Source organism: Podarcis filfolensis, assembly GCF_964270895.1.
Source record: "Podarcis filfolensis genome assembly, chromosome: 8".
NCBI classification, from domain to species: domain Eukaryota; kingdom Metazoa; phylum Chordata; class Lepidosauria; order Squamata; family Lacertidae; genus Podarcis; species Podarcis filfolensis.
Window position 1 is genome coordinate 26,691,796 of NC_139611.1, and position 23,542 is coordinate 26,715,337.

Here is a 23,542-nt window from a genome sequence, read left to right on the forward strand (position 1 = left end):
CCCCCTACTAATACAGTGGTACCTTGGGTTAAGAACTTAATTCGCTCTGGAGGTCCGTTCTTAACCTGAAACTGTTCTTAACCTGAGTACCACTTTAGCTAATGGGGCCTCCCGCTGCCGCCGTGCCACTGCCACGCGGTTTCTGTTCTGAAGCAAAGTTATTAACCCGAGGTATTATTTCTGGGTTAGTGGAGTCTGTAACCTGAAGCATCTGTAATCTGAAGTGTCTGTAACCCGAGGTACCACTGTACCTGCATTTTGGAGGGCTGGTGAACTGCCTTGCAAAATTCGGAGAAGTGCGAATTTCAAAGGCTAGATGTGTTTTTGTTCACTAAGTGGTTCAGCAAAGGCAAATTTAGGTGGGTTGGGCACTGAGGTGCGAGAATCAAAAAGGAGTCTCTCCACTGTCCTTGTATATAATCTCAGAAGGGGCATGGTTGCCACAAAGCCTTTAAAGTTGTCACAAAGATTGCCACCAGTTGCTGGAAACCACAGGAGGGTAGAATGCCTTTGTCCTTGGGTCCTGCTTGCTGGTTTCCCACAGGCATCTGGCTGGCCACTGTGAAAAGAAGATGCTGGGTGTGATTGGCCTGATCCAGCAAGACTCTTTTTGGGTTCTTATTGCCATGAAGAACACCAGCACTTTAGAATTCACCACTGCATCAACACTTGAGGTGATGGGGAAGCTTCATTGGGATTGAATCAGAGCTCAGCAGCTGGAGGGTAAAGGTAAAGGTAAGGGACCCCTGACCATTAGGTCCAGTCATGGCTGACTCTGGGGTTGTGGCGCTCATCTCGCTTTATTGGCCGAGGGAGCCGGCGTACAGCTTCCGGGTCATGTGACCAGCATGACTAAGCTGCTTCTGGCGAACCAGAGCAGTGCACAGAAACGCCGTTTACCTTCCCACTGGAGCGGTACCTATTTATCTACTTGCACTTGGACGTGCTTTTGAACTGCTAGGTTGGCAGAAACTGGGACCGAGCAACAGGAGCTCACCCCATCACGGGTTCTGATCGGCAAGTCCTAGGCTCTGTGGTTTAACCCACAGCACCACCCGTGTCCCATTTCCTCTTAATAAAAAGGTAAAGGGACCCCTGACCATTAGGTCCAGTCATGACCGACTCTGGGGTTGCGGCGCTCATCTCGCTTTATTGGCCAAGGGAGCTGGCGTACAGCTTCCGGGTCATGTGGCCCGCATGACTAAGCCGCTTCTGGCGAACCAGAGCAGCGCACGGAAACACTGTTTACCTTCCCGCCAGAGCGGTACCTATTTATCTACTTGCACTTTGACGTGCTTTCGAACTGCTAGGTTGGCAGGAGCAGGGACCGAGCAACAGGAGCTCACCCCGTCGCGGGGATTCGAACCGCTGACCTTCTGATCAGCAAGTCCTAGGCTCTGTGGTTTAACCCTAGTTGGAGGGTAGAACCTGCAAAAAAGAAAAGAGAAACCCCCAACCCCCTTTTTTGCACTTGTCTGGAAGGTGGTCTCCATGTGGCTCTGAGTTTCTTGTCTCTGGACTCTTTCTGGCTTCCTCTTTGCTCACCGTGTATATTTGTCAACAAGCATTTTGCAAAAAAAATTGCTGTCATTCTCTCCCACGCTCTCTGGTTGAAATACTGGCGCATTTCCCCATTCGGGGAAGTGAGGAACCGCATGCACAAATTTGTATTCTCACCCCCAACCCCAACCCCCCCGCCAAGAAGAGAGAGAGAAAGATTTAAACAGCTGGTATGAAAACATTGCCTGGCGAAACCGTTGCCAAGAGCGGTTCTGCGGCGAAGAGCAAAAATAAAAAGGCTAGATTTAGACAAACTCAAAGGGGTTTTCTTCAAGCTGCTTTGGGAAAGGATATGTGAAACTCTAAAGAGATGGTGGGCACCAGTAGAGCTAAAGAGAAATTATCTCTGGGGCATCACTGAAGGAAAAACTTGCCTGCTGACCAGAGATTTGGGCAATGGGGACTTGTCTGGCATGTCCAAGTGCTTGTTGTTCCCTAGGGCAGATGCGCCTGCCTTAAATGGGAGTCCCTTGGAAAGGCAGCTGTGCAGTTGGGTGGGTGGGTGTGTCCCCTGGGCTCAGCCTTGAGCCTGGATGTCCCTGTGGTAGCCGTGGCAAGGGTGCCCTCACCCAACTTTGGCTGCTGCAGGATGAACCATGTCCAGTCCTAGATAAGGAAGCTCTAGACTCAAGGATATGTGCTTTCGTTTCATCACAGCTGGACTCCTGGGATGCACTCTGCATGGGGCTGCCTTTGAAGAACCTCCGGGAACTTCCGAAAAGCCACAAAGCGCCCCCTGTGGCGACCTTTAAAATAAGTAAATTGCTTTCTTTCAAAAAATTTCCCTCTACACAATGCGAATAAAGACAAGAAATACAAATGTTTTGTGGCAACTTTAAAGACCAACCTGGTTTTTTTTATTAGAGCATAATTTTTAGATGCACTTTGTTTAGATGCATGACTGAGATGTTGCCCTGGCTCCAAGATTTTAGACCATAGCAACAAAAAGTCACCAGCATTACTCTGCGGGGGCAAAGTTCTAGAGATCCTGAAAGACGGAGCTGAACCCTGCAGAACAAAGACTCCAGCAATTTGCTCTGCAAATTTGAACCAGACACCGCCAAAAGGAAAACAAACAAACAGGAAGTGATTTCCCAGGGACCACACATGGATGCTCTTATTTATTTGCCGCCCTGATATGCCGCTTGACAAACGTTCTGCGTTCCCAGACAATATTAAAACATGACAACCAAACCACAGAACAGTAGATTTGGATAGAATTCAAAAAGACTGAAATATTTAAGGGAACTTCACAGATGTGGGGAAATGAGTGGCTATTTCTCTCCTCATTTTCCTTTCTTCCCGGCTGACTTCTCATCTGCGCAATGCAGGGAGGATCATGGCTTTGCCTCTCTTAGCAACATGGTTCTCTGAGATCACGGCTCTGCAGTGTTTTGAAACCTGGAGCCTCGTCTATAGGCCCTCTTGGATTCCTGCAAATCATCTTGCCAGTCCTCTGACCCTGGTGGTACCAGCTCCCTTTCACCTCCGATGGGAGTCCGTTTGGATTCCTGCGCAGGCCCTGTGCCTGACAGATGCTCCATCCCTGCAGCTGAGAGGTGTCTGCCAAGAACAGCACGTAATGGCCTTTTAAATGCTCTTTGTTGACGGGAACTTTTCCCCGCATAATCAGGGGCTTAGGACCGGAGCCAGCTGAAAACTCTGAAGTTCGCCAGCAACGGAACCCAAGGCTTTTGAGCAGAAATCTCCCTCTGGGCTGAGAGGTGAGCAGCATGACCTGACCTGGTAGCTTGCTCTGACTTTACTTTTTTTTTTAACAGCACGTGGTTCATTTCTTTGCAGTACAGCTGACAGAAAGACAAGTAGCTTCAGGACTTGATGTGAGCCAGCACTTAACAGTGATTGACCCCGGAACCTGTGCTGGGCCTAGAATTGGTCAGGCCATGCAAGAATAAGAAGAGCCCCCAAAGCACGTGCAGAGTGCATTTTGCTTTGCCCTAAGTATCAGTCTCTCCCACGATGGGGGAAGGTGCTTGTTCCACACTAGCTATGGCTCACAAGTTAAAACTATTCTACATTTTCATTTACTGCTCACTAGTGTTGGGCGAAGGGACGCAGGTGGCACTGTGGGTTAAGCCACAGAGCCTAGGGCTTGCCGATCAGAAGGTCGGTGGTTCGAATCCCTGCGATGGGGTGAGCTCCCATTGCTCAGTCCCTGTTCCTGCCAACCTAGCAGTTCAAAAGCACGTCAAAGTGCAAGTAGATAGATAGATATCGCTCCAGCGGGAAGGTAAATGGCGTTTCCGTGCACTGCTCTGGTTCGCCAGAAGTGGCTTAGTCATGCTGACCACATGACTTGGAAGCTGTACGCCAGCTCTCTTGGCCAATAAAGTGAGATGAGCGCCGCAACCCCAGAGTCGGTCACGACTGGACCCAATGGTCAGGGGTCCCTTTACCTTCACTAGTGTTGGGCGATATCTGGTTTTCACAACGTTGCAATAGATCACCAGCTAAACATTTCAATATACCAATATACAGTGGTACCTTGGTTTTTGAACATCTCCGTTGACGAACATTTTGGTTTTCAAACGCTGTAAACCTGGAAGTAAATGCTTCAGTTTTCGAACTTGCCTTGGAAGTCGAACATGCCATCCAACTTCCATATTGAGTTTTCCATATTGAGGCTTCCTTACTGAGCTTTCGGTTTTTGAATATTTCGGAACTCGAACGGTCTTCCAGAACAGATTACGTTTGAAAACCGAGGTACGACTATCACAATGTCTAAAATAAGGATGGAGCTCTGTAGAGGCATTGGCTGGCTTCATGGCTTTTCCCACATTGCAATTTTTGCATAATGCACACACACACACAAATCATGATTCGAAATACATATAGCCAGCTCAAAAATGATGAAATTGATATCACAATATGGACTTCAAACCAGTTTTGGACACTATATCGATATATTGCCCAGCCCTGCTCTTCACAAAAGGCAGCTTCCGATGCCATTAAAAATAAAAGCAAAACATTTTAAAACAGTTAAAATCAGCAAAACATTAAAACAGAGTGCAAATGGACCATTACATGATCAAATGCTTCTCACCCCGTCCGCCCCTGATTCCTACATATAAAAGAGCCTCATGCTTGTTGATCAAGGGCCAGAGAGGCTTTGGGTTCAAATCCCCACTCAGTCTTGAAGCTTCCTGAGAGACTTTGGAGCAGTCACTCTCAGCCTAATCTGCATCACCGGGTTGCTGTGGGATATAAAATAGGAATAGCGGGAGAGAGCTGTGTCTGTGGGCTTTGAACTTATTGAATTGCAACAGGGGAAAAAATGAGTTATTAAATGAGCTGTGCTGTGGGTTATTAAGTTGAACAGACGTCCTTTGGCAGAAGGACCGAAAGGCGGCTGTGGAACGTGGCCACTGAGGATGAACACGTGTCGGGGTGTTTGCCAAAGTTCCCATCATGTCAGGCCTGGTAGGCTGAACTCTGTGGCAGCAATGAGTTGCATGGTGTTTAAAAAATAAATTTTAAAATCCCAGAATAGCTTGCCTATCTTGCTTATACCCGAAAGGGAACTGTAGGTCTTTTCTGCCTTTTGACCTGAGTTTCGAAATCGCATATCCTCCAACTTTCCTCAGATGAAAACAGGGACATTTCTCACTGCCCCACAACTGACTCTCCTAGACCCCCTATTTTTTGTTGTCCCCACCTATTTGAATAAGGGCAAATGCCAGCCCCACAACCACAATGGGATGCAGCACACACATCCTCCACCATCCTGAGAAAACCCCTTCATCCGAAATTTATTTTATTTTTCTTCTTTGGTAGATTTACAGAAAGAAAAACACACTACAAGAAATAAATTTTAGAAAGAGGCACTTTTTAAAAATTTATTTTATTTGTCTTCTTTGGTAGATTTACAGAAAGAAAAACACACTACAAGAAATAAATTTTAGAAAGAGGCACTTTTTTAAAAAAAAGTCAAGGCTCCTTGCTCTCCTCTCTGCAAGGGTGTTGCTAGAGGGTTCATGTTAACTTGTAGGCAAAGTGCAATGACAGTGACCACTCTTCAATTTGTCCTCTTCATTTGCTCAGAACCTAAATTTTGCATCTATAGCAGATGCAAAATGTGTGTCGTGGGCCTCTGCTGTGAGTTGCTTAAGTCCCGATCTTCTCCTGTGATCACTAAGCTTTTCCTTTGCCTACAAACCACTCCTTTTTAAAATTTTTGGCCGCTGGGTCCAGCTGGTCCCCAATTAGGACCACAAGCTGGCTGTCGATCTGAAGTTTTGCAAGCTAGGGGCTGTGAAGCTGTTTGCTCCTGACCGGCTGCTGGATAACCTGCCTTCTTCTTCTTCTTCTTCTTTTTAAAAAGCAAACTTTTGAACGCTTTCTCTTCCAGATGAGCGGACCGTGACGGAGGAGAAGGAGAAAGTATTGTACTGCCAAAATCCCAACTGCGTGGAGAAGCGGCGAGCCGCAAAGGTACTGTATTATGATTTTGCATGTGTTTGGATTCAGGGGGCTTCTGGGAAAGGGGATATTCTTAGATCTTGAGGAAGTTGCCACAAAGCCCTTGATGTGAGAAATCCAAAGGCTGTGGGGCTCAGTTAACCAAGCCAAGCAGGATGAGGTCACAAATACAGAATCAGTTGTTGGCACTGGGCTGCGACAGGCTCCATCTGCACAATATGCAGTGCTTTGCCATTCCTGTCAACTGCCCCCATTAAATCAGGACATCCCATTTTTTGGGTGCTGTGCACACCCCAGACACATGTTTTTGGGCTCTGTGATCTCGTGCAGGTCATGTGACTCGCACGGGAGCAGGGCCCAGAAGATGCACCTCCCAATTTCTGGAGTCAACATGTTGGAAGGTATGCTATACCACTTTGTAAACAGTCATGGCTTCCCTCAAAGAATCCCAGGAGCTGTAGTTTGTTAATGTTGTTGAGAGTTGTTTAGGAGACCTCTTTCCCACCCAACAGAGGTGCAATTTCCAGAGTGGTTTAACAATCAATTCCCCTCCACAGGGTGCTCTGGGAGTGAAATAAAGGGCCTCCTAACAGTTCTCAGCATCCCCAACAAACTACAGTTCCCAGAATTCTTTGGGGGCAAACCATGACTGTTTAATGTGGTATGATGCTGCTTTCAAGGCATAGTGCAGACAGGGCCATAGGGATTCAGACACAGTGAGCCTCTAATCCACTTTGTAATGTTTCTGGGTCCAACAACAAGCACCTGCAATGAGGAGTCATTTTTATAAAAGAATCTTTATTCAGAGGATCCTCTGAGACCATACCCTCCAACATTTCTCCAATGAAAATAGGGACATCCTAAGGAAAAGTGGGACATTCCGGGATCAAATCAGAAACCGGGACGGCTTCTCTAAATCAGGGGCGTCCCTGGAAAATAGGAACACTTGGAGTGTCTGCTAGTCAGCATCGAGATTCCCCTCTCACCCACCTTCCATCCCTGAATCTGCCACATGCTGCCAATATATTGAGTGCTCCCCACCTGCCACTCCATTCCACCCAATCTGCTCCACATCACCACTGCCTAGTGCTGGCATCATCCAACACATTGATGTCCGGACTGGGGGAATATGGAGTGGGTATCACACCCTTCTTTAATTGGCTGCCAGCCCATCTGAAAAGTTTTGCCCAATGCCTGACTTCGAGAGTGAACTAAAAACGACTTGAGTCCCCAAAAAGTGGCGGGAGCTGCTTATTGTTACATGTGTATTTATCCTAAACGTGCCTGCTTTGTTTATTTTTTAAAAAAGAAGCTGAATACCTACCATAGGGGCTAACCAGAATGTTTAAAGTGTGTTTGTGTGTGTGTAGGGTAAGGGGTAAAGTAAATAAGAACCCGGCTGCTTTTTCCCAGCTGGGTTTTAGAACTGAATGTGGGTGCCCCAAGTTCCTTTGTGCCCCTTCATGTGTGTGGCTGATGGTGCGGCTTGCGCAGGCCATTGCGGAAGGCAGGTTGCGGAAAGATGCCAGCAGGGCCGTTTGGGCCCGATGTTTGGCTCCGTCCTTCCCCTCTGCTCTTTCTGCCTCTCCGCCCTTCCTCGGGTCTCCCCCTTACCTCACCGCCTTTCCCCTCCCTGCTAACAAACCGCAAAGACTTTTCCAGACAGAGTGGCAGCCTCAAAACCTCAGCAGCTGGAGAAATGTTCAGCTCTCCCCCCTCCCACAAAAGGGTCAGTGCGTCGCCATTCCAGCAAGAAGATTGGTGTGTGTGTGTAAAGAGAGAGAGAGAGGGACAGCTGTTCTCCCTCGTCTGCTTTGCTCGATTCACAACGATTCGCTGGAGCTGCTCCCCCCATTCTCTGCTGCTCAGGAGCAGGAAAGGAGCCCAGCAACACGATTTGCAAAAATGAAAAAGGGCAGCTTCGTAGGCCCCTTGAGCTGGCCTGCGTGTGAGGAGTTGGAGGAGGAAGGGTCAGTTTCCTTGAGAAGACTGTGGGGTGCAAGGCAGCCTCGGCTTGTTCACAAGGTTACAGGTTGAGCAGGTGGGGAGGGAAGTGGGCAGGGTGACTAGCGCCACTAAAATAAATTAAGAACATAAGAAAAAAGCCTGTTGGATCAGGGCATCTATCCCAGCATCGTGTTCTTGCAGGAGCCAATCAGATGCCTGCAGGAAACCTGCAAGAGCCCCCCCCCCCCCGGTTTTCCAGCCACTGGCATACAGAAGCATTGCTGCCTTTGACCGTGGAGATAGAGTATAGCCATCCTGGCTAGTAGCCACCGATGGCCTTCTCCTCTGTGAATTTGTCTAATCTTCTTTCAAAGCCATCACTGCCTCCTGTGGGAGTGAATTCTGTAGTTTAACTATGTGCTGCATGAATAAGTTCGAGTTCCAGTGTCATTAGAGAGGGAGAAACAACTTTTCTCTAGCTACTTCCTCCGTGCCGTGCATAATTCTATAAACTTCTATCATGCCACTTCAGTCCAATCCTACAATTAAGGTGAAGAAAAATTTTATGGGTTTTTCTTCAGATGGGTGGGGGGTGGGGAAGAATCAGTTCTGGGGCCATCCTTTAATTCAACTCAGACTTTGCTTATGAGCTCTGGAAGGGGTGGGTGGGAAATGGCACCACTGATGTTCTGCAGCTTGCTTTGGACTGGGGGCGGGGGGAAGCTAGAAGTGGACAGGACCAATTGGCTAGTGCCTGTGACGCCGTCAATATGCCTTCTACCAATCCCTGGGACAGTTCTGCAACTGGTTTGTGTGTGTAAAGTAAAGCTTGAGGATGGGCATTTAAATGAATAAAAATAGGTGTGATCTGAAAAAAAGAAAAAGCAGGTAGCTTTCTTGAAGCACCTGAGTGTTTTGACATCACATATTAGGTTGCAGAGCCCTGTTGGGCCTAATCTGAGTCTGCCTTTCTGGAATGTGAGAACTAGCTGAACACCAAACCACTCACTCACTAAGCCAGCCTTAGGGTCCAGCTTGGACTGTGCTGCTACCAAAAGCCCAGCACAGATGGGCTGCCCCTGCTTCCACTCCCAGGTTATAATTTGTGTGTCTGCGTGCAAACTAGCCCTGCAGAATCTCCCTCTCTCTGCCTTGTCCTCTTAGCCTAATTGCTTGTTAATGTAAAGCTGCGATGGATTTAGAGCCTCTCATTCCCCTCTTCCCTGTCCGTGGAGTAGCCGACTTGGTTTCTCGTTCTTTCTTCTCTGGGATAGCTTCCCTTACTTTTCTTTGGGACTGAAGTCTGGGCAGGAAAAAGAAATCCCTTTGGGGTTCCCCCCCCTAATGCCACCTGGGTTTCTCTCTGAGGCTATCTTGAAGTGAAGGTAAGTGTTTGCTAATAGCACTGAACCCATATTCCCAGACCTCTCCCCCACCATTTCCTAAACCTTCATGATCTCTTTGGATGTTTTCCTGTTATGGGGAGCGTTTTTTGTTATTGAGATGAGGTTTTTTGGAGGGAGGAGGGTCTTGAGGATTATCCACAAAGGGGGATGCTCCATGGACTTTGTTCAGTCCCTGAGGTTGAATATGTGGTGTCCATCCTCTCCCCGCCCTGCCACCCTTGCTGCTGCTACTACCAAGTCTTTGAACAAACTTCCTCTTCAGGTTGGTTAAAATTGAACCTGGAAAAAAGTCCATTCCTTTTCTTGAAAAGGGAATTGGGTACCGATTTCAACATCTAGTTTTTACGGCAGCGGTAGGAGCCTATTGGCTAATACGTGTGACGTCAATTTGTCAACCCCCCCCCCGGCCTCCAATTCCTTGCGGCAGAATAATCTGTTTGGGAAAACTCTTTAGAAGCTATTAAAAAAACTAACAAATTTATGATGACATAAACTCTTGCGGACCGCAAGCCTATTTCATTGGTTGCTTGTTTGGCATATATTTCATTAAAGGAAAAGATGGGTCCGGAATGGTTATGAGATGCAAAAATTGGAGTCGCTGATGACCAGAACTTAAATATATGCTAAATAGGTGCACTTTTTACACTAACAAACCGGTGGTAATTTACTTAGCAGTATTAAGATGAATGTACTAACACCTGGAGTGTAGCAGGGAACCATTCACAAGAGTGGGACCCCCCCCCCCATCTTGCTGCTATTCAGCTTTTCCCTTGGATCCCTCCAAGTGAGATGGCTTTAAAGCAGCTTAAAAATAATTTTAAAATGTTAGTTAAAAATGCAGCCTTCAACTAGAGGACTTCAGGGTTGCTTCTACATTAGGCCCAACTGAGGCCCTAGTCTTCTTGTGGAACTGAGAGATGCTGAGGGCCATGTAAACAACTGCTCCTATGATAGAGGATGAAATACCTAAGAAAGTACTTGGTACTCCTTCTATACGCAACGGCAGCAACCAGAAGAATTTATGTTCCAAGGTGGAAGGACAAAGATAGTCCTACAGAAAAAGAATGGCAGAATAAGTTGGCAGAATATGTGGAATTAGCAATGCTGACTGCAAAGATAAGGAATCAGTATGAGACAGATATAAGAGGGGAGTGGGAACGCTTTGGATAATATTTAAAGATACACAATAGCCAGATAAATTTCCAAGTAGGGTTATACATGTGAGCAGCAGTTAAAAACAACCAGAAGAGGGGGGGGGGTAATTAAGGAAATGCAGCTCAACAAGGACAAAACAAGAACCCATGAAGGGATGTGCGGGGAAGTCCAAGAATATAAGATAACCAAAGATAACTGTACAGTGGTACCTTGGGTTACATACGCTGCAGGTTACAGACTCCGCTAACCCAGAAATAGTACCTTGGGTTAAGAGCTTTGCTTCAGGATGAGAACAGAAATCGTGCGGTGGCGGCGGAAGGCCCCATTAGCTAAAGTGGTGCTTCAGGTTAAGAACAGTTTCAGGTTAAGAACAGACCTCCAGAACGAATTAAGTACGTAATCAGAGGTACCGCTGTATAATGGATGTGTCAAACTATGATTGCTCTTGAGAGCCCTCTTCAGAGCATATTTGGCCCCTGGGATACTGGGTAGTTATGAAGCAGACTGGACAATAGCTCAAGTGTAGGTGTTGAAAGCCCCGACTGGACATGAGCCCACTGCTTCCTTGAGTAATTGGCCAGGCAATTGGTGGTCTGAGCCCTCCTGACAGTGGATGGAGCCTGCAACCTCTTGGAGATCCACTGTGATTTGCTTGGCGAACGGTCCGAGGACAAAGTTGCCCATCCATGTAGCCTGCTTGATGCCACGGCTGATGCAGCTCCCAGCGAGGTTTGCAATGCTCCATCAAGCCTTGTTTTGTGGGACTGGTCTTTGTAGCCTGACCAGGCCACTTTGTGCCCAACCAGGTGCCCTCTCAACCCTTCGAGGTCCAGGGTGTGTTGAGCACATCTTTGCAGGTGGTGCCTGCCACCTGGAAGGAGGTGATAATGTGGTCATTCCTGACGAGACCCAACCCTGGACCTGTTGGTATTAAACAACTACCACCCAGTTGCTTAAATTCTCCCTTTTGGGACAGGGACTCAAGAAGGTTGTTGGCAGTGCAGTTGCGGGTGTTTTTGGAGGAAACTGATTATACAAACCCACCCCAGGTTGGGTTCAGTCCTGAGTCTGCGGCAAAATCAGCTCTGGTCTCCCTGGTGAGATAGGACAGATTCCCACTCTTTGAGTTTTCCAGAAACAATGGAAAACATTCTTGTTTCAACAAGCCGTTCCGACGGGATAAATGTATATATTTTCAGGGGTCCGCCTTGGGTGTTTCATTGTATCATTTAAAAGCTACATTTAGTCATGTTTTTAAACTCATTTTTATTGTGTGGCTGTGAATCGTCTTGAATTGTACATTTTATCAAACAAAGGATCAAATGATGAGTGGTGCAGAGAAGGAGGATGGAGAGATGATGGTTTGCTGTTTCTCTCAAAACACTAGAATTGGCGTGTGGGGGTCTGTCCATGTGAGTTTGCGGTAGAGATCCTCTAGAAAAACTGTCTTGTAGCACATTTCATTAGGCAGTGTACCCAGGTAATTTTTCATTTTAGAAGGCAATCATCTATTGAATGCCTACACCAAAGGACATTGTTTTTATTCATTGAACAATTAATGAAACTTGATCTTTGAAACAAACTTTGCTTAAAGAATATAAACTTTTAAAACGAGTCACAAAATACGTGTTTGCTGTAATGAGGCATTTACAAAGATGCAGTCAGTTTTCATGAGCGTTATCTTTAACCAGATAATGAGCTAATCCAAATGGACTGAAACAGATTAAGGTTTCTTCATCTTCCTGTCCTAGACAATGAGAAGTCGCTCACTGGGTGTGAGGAAAAGGTGGCGAGGGGACCTTGGATGGAGGCAGAGCAATGAGACAGAGGCAGGTAGATGCAGGCAGAAGAAAAAAGCTGGAATGGTTCTGTAGTTTCTCCCTGTGCCGTTTCCAGGGACAGACTCAGGCAGAAGCTGCAGTTCCATTCCAGCCTTTTTCTTCTGCCTGCATCTCTCTCTGCTTCCCTTCCTCCTTCCCCCTTCTGCCTTTGTCTCCCCTCACTCCACTTCTCTGCGGTTCATGGCAGCTGGCTTACTGCTCTTTATTATCTCCTCTTTACCAGGACCTCTGGTTTTTTGAAACACTAGGAGTGCCTGGACCTATGACTGCCAGTATCCAGAAGCTGCCCTCCCTCAGCCTTCATCCAAGGCATAATTAACTTATGGGATTCATCGCCACAAATTGTTCTTAGGGAGAGCAGCACAGGTGGCCTCTTAAAATGGATTAGGCAAATTAACGCGAGAGAGATTTGAAACAGCAACCTTCATATTTAGAGCCCCACTGCCATGCCTCTCTGCCTGGGGTCCTCTTGCTGGACTTTTGCACAGCTCATTGGCTGTGAATTAGCTCTCCCAACTTTAGGCAGAGGCCTGTTTGGATGGAGGAAGCACAACAGATTTCAGAGTGTGGGATGAAATAGAGGAGCCGAGGGATAGTAGAAGCTGGAGGAGGAATATCTGTTCATTTACAACTGTACGAGATGAGTGTGGTGGTGAAGAGAGAGAGGGAGGGTGGGAGGGAGGGAGGGAGGGAGAGAGAGAGACCAGGCAGGTAGTGGAACTCTTTTTTTTTTAAAAAAAATAAAAATCATTAAGCACCTTATCCCAAGACTAGTCTTCTCTGGCCAGGCAGCTGCAAAATCTCAGGCTTACCTCCCAGATGTGAATTGGCCCACCCCAAATCGTGTGCACCCTAAAATGCTCTGGATTTATGTTGGGCATGAGTGTGGAACCCTGGCAGGCAAGGCCTGGAAGAAGCTGTAATGTTGTAACGTGGAAAGTATGTTTTACACCAGGACAGACACAATTTGTCCTCCAGTTTGTTATGTGTTGTTGTAGCCAAAGCTGGTCCTGCTTAGAGTAGACCCACTAAAATCAACACACATGGCTAACTTAGGTCCAATTGCTTTCAGTGGAGCTACTCTTGAGTAAAACTTAGTTGAATAAAGTTCTTTATCATCATCATCATCATCATCATCATCATTATTGAAATATACTCAGAGTCGAGAGTGGATTTCATGCTCTTTATTCAGCTCATAGTGGTGAGGAGGAATGGAAGTTCCCCCAGAATGTCTGCTTTATATACATTATTTACACAATGGGCCCCACGTGATTGGCTAATTCCGGGATTCATCTGTAGGTCAATCAGGTTGCGGATTCACTTCCACCTGGAGCTGGATTGGGTGGTTCCTGTGGACCAATCAGACTGCTGCATTCTGGGTCCTATTGTTCTAGGACCAATCAGACTGCTGCATTCTGAATCCTATTGTTCTAGGACCAATCAGACTGCTGCATTTTGGATCCTATTCAACTCAGTACATAACAATTATCATTATTATTATTTACATTTGTTCATCACTTACTATGTCTCAGTGCAACTCATGTTTACAAAAACACGTGTGATTACAAAATTTTAAATTCATCAGAAAGATGAAAGAACATCAACTGGCTAAAAGTGATCTGGCAACTTCTGTTTCAGTGTATCTGAAGAAGTGTGCATGCACACGAAAGCTCATACCAAGAACTAACTTAGCTGGTCTTTAAGGTGCTACTGGAAGGGAAAAAAATTTTTTTTTGTTTTGACTATGGCAGACCAACACGGCTACCTATCTGTAACTGGCTAAAAGTGCTCATCCTGCAATATCTATGGTCATTAGCTGTGATTTCTACATTGCAGGGGTAGGACCTTGGGGTCCCTTCCAACTTCCTATGAGTCTATGGTTTCCTTCAACCTCTCCATCAATGCAGGTGATACTTGTGCAGTGCTGTTTTTAGCAGCTGATAGCCACAAGCCACTAGCACCATGGAAAGAAGCTATTCTGTAGATCCCAGAAAGCCCCTTTGTGGCCATAGACTCGTCCTCGTTCACCCTTCCCAGCAGGAAGGGTTAGGGTTAAGAGTTTTCTCTGAGCTGTTATGTAAGAAGCTGCAGAGAGCCTCTGTGGTCCACAGCTGCCCGGAACAAGAGGTTCCTGCTCCCAGTCTGTGGCCTCTCTGTTGGCGCCTGTGTGTATGAAACTGAGGGGGGCATGGGTGGGGGGAAAGGACTTGTTGGAGGGTTACAGGAGGTGCTCTGACATCCCCTGGGCAGCTGATCAAGTAGATTTTGGCTAGGATGAAGGCTGCTTCCATCTCTCTGCCCCCCAAACTTCACTCTGTGCCAAGATAGATGCATGAGGAGCAGATTCAGATGAGGACCTGGCTATGGAATTCTCTCTCCCTGGGGGAGAGTTGGAAGGGACCATGAGGGTCATCTAGTCCAGCCCCTTCAAAGCAGGAATCTTTTGCCCAACGCGGGTCTCGAACCCACGACCCTGAGATTAAGAATCTCGTGCTCTGCTGATGCAGCGATCCATGCCTTTAAGTACGCTTTGAAAATGCTTCTATTTGCAGAGGAAGTTTTTTGTTTTTTTTTAAAAAACCCAATGGTTTCTGAGAAGATTTTCTGTGCAGCTACTCTGCATTATGTTGCTGTGTCATCATGAATTATTATGTGGTGGTCTTTATTGCTTCTGAATTTTGTAGGCTGCTTGGAAGAGGAAAATTGCCAAGCAGTGGGGAAATCCGTGTCCGCTGTGAAATAACATAGACACTTTAGGTTCCCATTTACTTTTGATGGTCTGTTAAACAATACGACAACAAGAGCAATATCAAAACATTGATATTTTATTTTTGAAAAATTAATAAAATATTATATATATAAAAAAAAATACTTTCGACGGTCTGTTAACATCTAGCGCAGTTGTTTCTCAGCTGTCCAGATTAAAAGTCACTCCCATGGCTCTTTTTTTCCTTTGTCCTCCCAGCAGGTTTGAAAAAGTTGACCTTCCTCATCAGGCCCTATGTTGTGTCTAGAGATGGTTTTGATAACAACTCTTCCACAGTCTGCCAGCAGGTGGCAGGGTTTGCTTAGAGCTGGCCAGCTCAGGCATCACAAGGCCCATGGAATTGTGGGAGAATCTGGCATGATGTTTAACAACATAAGAAGAGCCCTGCTAGGTCAGGCTATTGGGGGGGGTGCATCTAGCCCAGCATCCTGTTCTCACAGTAGCCAACCAGATGCCCCCATGGGAAGCTCACAGCAAGGCCTGAGTCCAGTAGCAACTCTTCCTACTTATGATTCCTGACAGCTGGTACTGAGAGGCTTGCTGTCTTTGACAGTGGAGGGAGAATTTGTCAATGGCTACTAGTCACAATCAGTCCTAGAAATCCTAATCGTGAACCTCAAAAAAAGAGAGAGAAGTTTTAATATCTTGTTTTATTTTTTTTCTTTTGCGAATAAATTATCTAACAACAATTGGCGACACCCTGTGAAGGTGCGTTACCTGGATGAAGCTAATTCAAAATCACTTGTCCTGGTGCATAAGCTGAGTGCAAGTCTGTAGTGGTAGTATTTAAGAGACTTACCAACATGTCTGACAACATGACCTACCCTAGTATAAACTTTATTCTTCATTGTAAAGCAGGCATAGGCAAACTCGGCCCTCCGGCTGTTTTGGGGCTACAATTCCCATTGTCCCTGACCACTGATCCTGTTAGCTAGGGATCATGGGAGTTGTAGTCCCAAAACTTCTGGAGGGCCAAGTTTGCCTATGCCTGTTGTAATTCTTTATTAATGGATTATTGAAGCTCAATGCATCAACCAAATTATTTTTTCAATTATATTTTATTAAGTTTCAACGTTTTTAACAAACATGGTCAAAACGCAATTTTGTCTTTTCTCTTATTTTTGTCAACTTCCCCCTTCTGCTACACCCTATCTACAATATATGTTTAGAGAGTAAACTTCTCAATTTATTCCCATGTAAATGCATTCCCCTTTCTTAAAAAATCCAAACTATTTTCCCAACTCAAATATGGGTCTGATGCAATTTTTAAACCCCCCCGCATGATAATCTCATGTCTTTTAAACAGTCCCAAGGCTCTCAAGGTATTTCTGAGGAAGGCAATTGGTTTGAATTAAGAAATGAGTTCATTTGTTTTCTTTACTTCAATGTGCTTCATTTTACATTTGCTTATATTGTATTTGCCATCTTGGTGGCCATTCATTCCAGTTTGAAGAGATCCTTTTGGAATCCCTTCCAATCCCTTATTGATCAGCAGGCAATACTTGCAAGCAGAAAGCTTTTAACTAAAGGCACACGAGTCCTGAATACATCAATAGCAGTGGATAAGCAGATGTTGTACATTGTCTTTTATTGGAGTGGGAAAGTGGGGGAAGCACAAATTAGGTCTGAAAAGACCACTGGGCTGCAGTGACATGAAAATGGTGCCACCAGGATTCTCCATGAAAACTGAGTGAACAAAGGAGAGAAAAGAGTGACTGTGGGAGCAAGCTATATCTGTAACACTTTCCAAATCTCAAAACCTCCTTTATTCTGGGACACGGAGGAAGGAAGGGTGGGCTTTAGTTCATCTTGCTTGTTATTTTTAGGCATGAATGATATTGTAATGCACTTTGTCCTTTCAGTGTATGGCTTCCTGAACTTTGGGCAGCTGAGGTATATTTTTGTTTTTGAATTTAAAATGAAGTCACCCTCGCTCCCAGAAAGCATATAGGAGAGGAAGTGTGAAGACCTCCCTTTGAAGAGCTCAGCCCTCAGGGTTTTTGCATGAGCCACTGATCTCGATGTAACTCATACAGTGGTAAAAAGGTAAAGGGACCCCTGACCATTAGGTCCAGTCATGGCTGACTCTGGGGTTGCGACGCTCATCTCGCTTTATTGGCTGAGGGAGCCGGCATACAGCTTCCGGGTCACGTGGCCAGCATGACTAAGCTGCTTCTGGCGAACTAGAGCAGTGCACGGAAACGCCGTTTACCTTCCCGCCGGAGCGGTATCTATTTATCTACTTGCACTTTGATGTGCTTTCGAATTGCTAGGTTGGCAGGAGCAGGGACCGAGCAACAGGAGCTCACCCTGTCACGGGGATTTGAACCGCTGGCCTTCTGATCGGCAAGTCCTAGGCTCTGTGGTTTAACCCACAGTGCCACCCGCGTCCCTTCTCATATAGTGGTACCTCGGGTTAAGTACTTAATTCATTCCGGAGGTCCGTTCTTAACCTGAAACTGTTCTTAACCTGAAGCACCACTTTAGCTAATGGGGCCTGCTGTTGCCACGCCGCCGGAACACAATTTCTGTTCTCATCCTGAAGCAAAGTTATTAACCTGAAGCACTATTTCTGGGTTAGCAGAGCCTGTAACCTGAAGCGTCTGTAACCTGAAGCGTATGTAACCCGAGGTACCACTGTAATTAGAGGATGCGGACTCAGAACAGGGGCATCATGCGGTGATGCAACAAGGAACCTCCGTTAAAGCCTGAGCAATTTCCCCTGTATCTTTGCACTGTGAGTGACTGGATGCACCAGCCACACTTGATGTCAATATGTGACATTATTACCCATTCCATCCCCCCCTCGAAACTGACCGGAAGGAAGCAGGGCCTCATGCAGAGATGCAGTGGGCAGCCTCCTCTGCAGATAGGCTTGCCTTATCAAATTACTTTCCTCTTTGGGCAGCACAATTTGGGGAATGGCTTCAGTGTTTTGCTCCTGGTTCTCTGGCGTCCCCCTACCTCTTCTTTCAAGGGGCTTCAGACGCCTTGCCTGTTGGACCCTCATCCTGAGTTCTCATTCACTCTTACGCTTCTGTACCAGCCGAGCTGTCCTTTGGCATCAGCTCCGTGCTTTCATCTCCCTTGACATGAATGACGCTGTCTGTGCAGGCTGCCACACGTCTGCCCTGCTTGCAAGTGGCCAAGTATGTGAGGGGGCGCAGAACTGCAGAAAGAGGAAATACGCGCAGGATGAAAAGCAGCCTGTGTTCGAGGAAACTGCTAGCCAGGCAGACATGGGGCTTTGATGGATGGGGAGGGAGCATGGGGGCCAGGTGGGGTGTGTGGAGGAGGCGTAGTGAAGCCTTTTCAGAACAGCTCTTGCAGCTGAAAACTTCATCCAAATTGTGATTTAGATGCATGCACCCCACCAAGAAATTGTGTTGCAGCTTGCTGGTGCTGCTTCCAGGCACAATTCAAAGCACTGGTGCTGACCTATAAAGCTAGCTTGGGTCCAGGCTATCTATTTATCAGGTGGATAGCTCAGTTGGTTAGAGTGTGGTGCTGATAACACCGAGGTCGTAAGTTCAGTCCCTGCAAGGGACAGCTGCTTATTCAGGTGAGTGGACTGGGTGAGCCTCACGGTACCTTCCAACTCAATGATTCTATATTCTATATATGAAAGACCATATTTCCCCATGCAAAGCTGCTCAGGATCTGAGATCATCGAGGGAGGCCCTTATCTCATTCCTGCCATCCTCACAGCCACACTTGGTAGGGACACCAGAGAGAGCCTTCTCGGTGGCTGCTCCCACTCTGCAACTCCTTTCCTGGAAAAGCTAGACTGGCTCCCTCCTTGTTGTCCTTCCACCAGCAGGTGCATATCTTCTTCTTTTGGGAGCTGACTGTTTTTTTTATCTGTATTTTAATAGAATTCTTGTTTCAATTCTATTAGAGTTGAATGACTTTGTACTGATTATGTGTTTAGCTTTTATGTATTGTAGCGGTGCTGTTTTAATTTGTGTAAGTTGCTTTGAGGTCCAGTCTGGAGAAAAGGTGAAATAATAATATTAAGTACCAATTACGCATTTGGACACTTTGCAGTACCATGTGAGCAAAAAGGGGAGCCAGATCCCTGCTCCCCAATATCTTGCAGTTGAAATAATCCAGTGGGCACAAACCATACTTAGAAGGGGTCTGAATCTTCCTTTCTGTTCATCTTCTTGCAGATGTGCACCAAACTTTTGCACAATCTTAGAATTATGGAATCAGAATTGTAGGGTTGGAAGGGACCCCCAAGAGTCATTGAGTCCAACCCCCTGCAATCCAGGAATCTCGGGATCTCAGCTATCTTAACAATGGTGGAAAGGAGCTGGGCAAGGGGAAAACCACTTGGACCCGTGTCTACAAAGCATGAGTCAATCAGAAAACCGTTCTGCCCCGTGTTTTCAAAGCTTGAGACAAGCAGAAGTGTGAATGAGCCCATTGTTATAAGTGCCACATAATACCCAAAACAAAAAAATATTTTTTTCCTTCCAGTAGCACCTTAAAGACCAACTAAGTTAGTTCTTGGTATGAGCTTTCGTGTGCATGCACACTTCTTCAGATACCTGAAGAAGTGTGCATGCACACGAAAGCTCATACCAAGAACTAACTTAGTTGGTCTTTAAGGTGCTACTGGAAGGAAAAAAATATTTTTTTGTTTTGACTATGGCAGACCAACACGGCTACCTATCTGTAACATAATACCCATTCCGCATTTGCAAGAAACCAATCTTTTAGTGTGGCAGCACCTACACTTTGGAATTCCCTGCCTATTGACACCAGGCATGTGCTTTCAAAAAACATTTTTGTTTGGACCAGCCTACCCAGATATTTAAGGGATGCGTGTGGCGCTGTGGGTTAAACCACAGAGCCTAGGACTTGCCGATCAGAAGGATGGCGGTTCGAATCCCCACGACGGGGTGAGCTTCCGTTGCTCGGTCCCTGCTCCTGCCAACCTAGCAGTTCGAAAGCACGTCAAAGTGCAAGTAGATAAATAGGTACCGCTCTGGCGGGAAGGTAAACAGCGTTTCCGTGCGCTGCTCTGGTTCACCAGAGGCGGCTTAGTCATGCTGGCCACATGACCCGGAAGCTGTACGCCGACTCCTTCGGCCAATAAAGCGAGATGAGCGCCGCAACCCCTGAGTCGTCTGCGACTGGACCTAATGGTCAGGGGTCCCTTTACCTTTACCTTTAACCCAGATATTTAGAATGCTGTTTTGTTTTCTGTTGTTGTCTTCAACATTTTTAATTTATTGAATTTATATACCGCCCTATACTCTCAGGTCTCAATCTTTTCACGGTTTTAACTAATAATATTTTTCGTTTTGTTAACCGCTTGGAGAGGGGTGGCTTTCCTTTTACAATCAAGCCGCATATAAATTTTATGAAATAAATAAATAAGGCACCCCCACCCCAAATCTGGAGGGGGTCAACAGGCGAAGAGTTTCGTCCAGAGACCCCCACCACGGCCGATGGACTTTTCGGGCTCCCGCTTCTTGAAACAAGAGGAGGAAGAGCGCACAACCTCTTTTTCTCCGCTGTGCGCTCCGGTGCCTGCTTCTGCCTTGGCGCCTGCGACTGGACAGGAATGGTACGCTCCAGCCGGAGACACTCTCCTCGGCAGGGGAATGGTAGGTCCCGCCAGTCTTCCTCCTCCTCCTCCTCCTCCTCCTCCTCCTCCTCCTGTCGGGCTTGAACGTGGCTTTGTCTCGGTGGAGCCTCCAGGCAGGTCTGCCTGTCTGGCTCTTCCGCAGGAGGGAGAGAGAGACGAGAGGCGCAGCAGCAGCAGCAGCTTTGTGCGCCATGAAGGCTGCGGCGGCGGCAGCTGGGGCTTTGGACGGAGCCCCCTCCTGTATCTGAGGCTGCAGACAGCCCCCACCCCCTCAGCCCCATTTTGGAGGCTCTCACAATGAGGCAGCGGCTGGGGGACTTGAAAGCCGCCGGTGACGGTAGAGGGACCCCCGAGGAGCTGCCCGCCAGGGGCGCCATCAAATTGGTGAGTGGCTGGACCGGAATCCAGAAGGAAGGGACAGAAGGGGGGGGACCTCGGGGAGGGGGCGCAAAACTGGGCACACGATGGTGTTGGTTTTTTTTAATGTATTGGTTGGCTGGCTGCAGACAGGGGCCCGGCGCCTCTTGGGCAGACGCGCGGCTCCTTTTCCACCAGGACTAGAAACGTGAAGGCGTTTTAACTTACCAAGGCTGCGCGTTAGCAGGGCGCGTTGGGTAGATCCAGACGCTAATTGTTGTTTTCGGGACCACAGATAATAGCGGAGTGTTGAGAGGCGAAGGAAAGCCAGTTCGGTTTAGACTGCAGTGCGAAAGCATCCATCTCTCTCTCGGCTTCTTGGCTAATATTGTTGCTGTGGTGGCTTGGAGAGGGGCGAGCTTTGGATTTTCGAAAGCCGGGAGATTTTCCAAACCCAAAAGGAAGACGTTTGAGTTGTGGCTGGAGAGCAGAGAAATGGACGCCATGAGCCCGTCTGGTGGGATCTGCCCCTGCTGGGTGTCAAGGTAACCTGGTTGGGCAGGTGTGCTGTCCGTGTTTGTGGAGGAGGGAGACCAGGCTGGACTCTTGGGAGTGACCGGCAGGATGGTCGTGGGTCCTGTACAGAGGAGCAGCAGATGCCCTCCATCTCCCACCCCATCAAGCGTAAATTTCAGGCCAATCAGTGAGCAGTTTCTTTGGTTTCCAGGGGCACAGTTACGGTCTTGGTGGAAGCTAAAGCATTGGATCGGGTCCCCACTTTGGTCGGCTTCGGTTGTTGGGATTGTGCCATTTCCCCAAGGCAATAGTGGGGTTTATCATGTGGGTCATCTCCAGGATTATAACCGCGCATTTGTAGGCGATACAAATATAGGCCATCATAAAACATCCATATATAAAATTTTAAAATATATACAAATAAGCAGCTGTGTAAAAATACGTAATAAGGATTTTCATTGGAGTTCCTTCCCGCTAAATAGTGCCATTCACCACTCTGAGAGATATAAAAATTCAGCCACCCTTGCAGTTACTTCCGGGTTAGTGTCAGGTAGAATCTGATATTTTCATTGTGATGTTAGACTACCCCCCAATAAAGGGGGATAGCACGCTTTTGAGTAGCTGGGTGTACAATGGACAGTAGAAAAGAATATGTTCCACTGTGTCCGGCAGATTCAAAAAACAGCCACAGATCTCCAGAATTTCCGTGGCCTGTGGCAATTATTTGCAGCCTGACTTTTTTTGGGGGGGGGGTCACCCTGTAAGAACCAATAATCCCCACCTAAATCCTGCCTCCCTTTCTCTTCTGGGATGGGCTACCTCCAGCTTCCTCTCTGGAATTTCTCGGGCAGGAGTCATGGAAGTTTGCCTGGGGCAGTTATAATATTCGGTGTACTAATTTGTTTTTACAAATGCTGTACTTTGAACAATTTGAAAACAGAAGTGCCAGGAGGGCCCCTCTGAAACTGTAGGGTCAGTAAATTTCGCTGGGGGGGGGGCAGGGTTCAAAGCCAACTTTTCCTCAAGTTTCAGTTGCAATACGAAGAAAACAAAACCACGTATTTACAGTTGTGGGGGCGGAGAAGTTGTGCATTGCCACAAACCTGATTCATGGGCCCATTTGGCTGCAGGAAGAGAAATGAAAACCACTTTGTCCTTCTGTGTGCTGGACCAGATATCCAGCCAAGGACAAAAGTGTGCCTGAGAAATTAAGGAGCTCAAGGTACTGCACATAGTCCACCTCATCCTCATTTAATCCCCATAACAGCCCTGTGAAGTAGGTTAGTCTGAGAGGCAGTGACTGGCCTCAAGGTCACCCAGTGGGGTGATCTGAACCTTGGTCTCTCCCAGGTCTGAGTCTGACATTCTAAACGCCACCCCACACTGACCTACCCCACACATCTTGTGGGGCCCGGAACAAAACCTTGGGGGCAGTAAGCAAGACCCCTTATTTTATTTATATTTTTATTCCATAAAATTCATACACCACTTGATTAGGGGGAGGGAAAAAACCCCTCAAAGTGGTTTACAAAAAAGATAGGGCGATATAATGATCAACAAGAAAAATCAGCAACAATAATTAAAAACCAGCTTTCTAGACATTTCATCTAAACACAATGTTTTTAGCAGGAGCTGAAAAGGGTACAGTGAATGGGGGCTGCCTGATGTCAATAGGCAGGGAGTTCCAGTAAAGGAACCATTAGGTCCAGTCGTGGCCGACTCTGGGGTTGCGGCGCTCATCTCGCTTTACTGGCCGAGGGAGCTGGTGTACAGCTTCTGGGTCACGTGGCCAGCATGACTAAGCTGCTTCTGGCGAACCAGAGCTGCGCACAGAAACACTGTTTACCTTCCCGCTGGAGCGGTACCTATTTATCTACTTGCACTTTGACGTGCTTTCGAACTGCTAGGTTGGCAGGAGCAGGGACCCAGCAATGGGAGCTCACCCCGTTGTGGG

General features: G+C 47.0%; 1 protein-coding gene across 8 annotated transcripts in view; it reads left to right on the top strand.

The window, feature by feature from the left end:
* PLEKHG5 (pleckstrin homology and RhoGEF domain containing G5) overlaps positions 1 to 23,542 on the top strand; it is a gene marked incomplete at its 3' end in the record, with an annotated part of 105,042 nt that overhangs the window by 21,745 nt on the left and 59,755 nt on the right. For 4 of the 8 annotated variants that reach the window (XM_083628537.1, XM_083628536.1, XM_083628535.1 and 1 more), the window contains exon 2: positions 5,930 to 6,012. In XM_083628537.1, coding sequence (XP_083484663.1) covers positions 5,930 to 6,012 — 83 coding nt within the window. Of the gene's footprint in view, positions 1 to 5,929; positions 6,013 to 20,779; positions 21,100 to 21,356; positions 21,618 to 23,542 lie in introns of those variants that run through there. The other 4 variants (XM_083628538.1, XM_083628534.1, XM_083628539.1 and 1 more) reach the window with 2 other exon arrangements.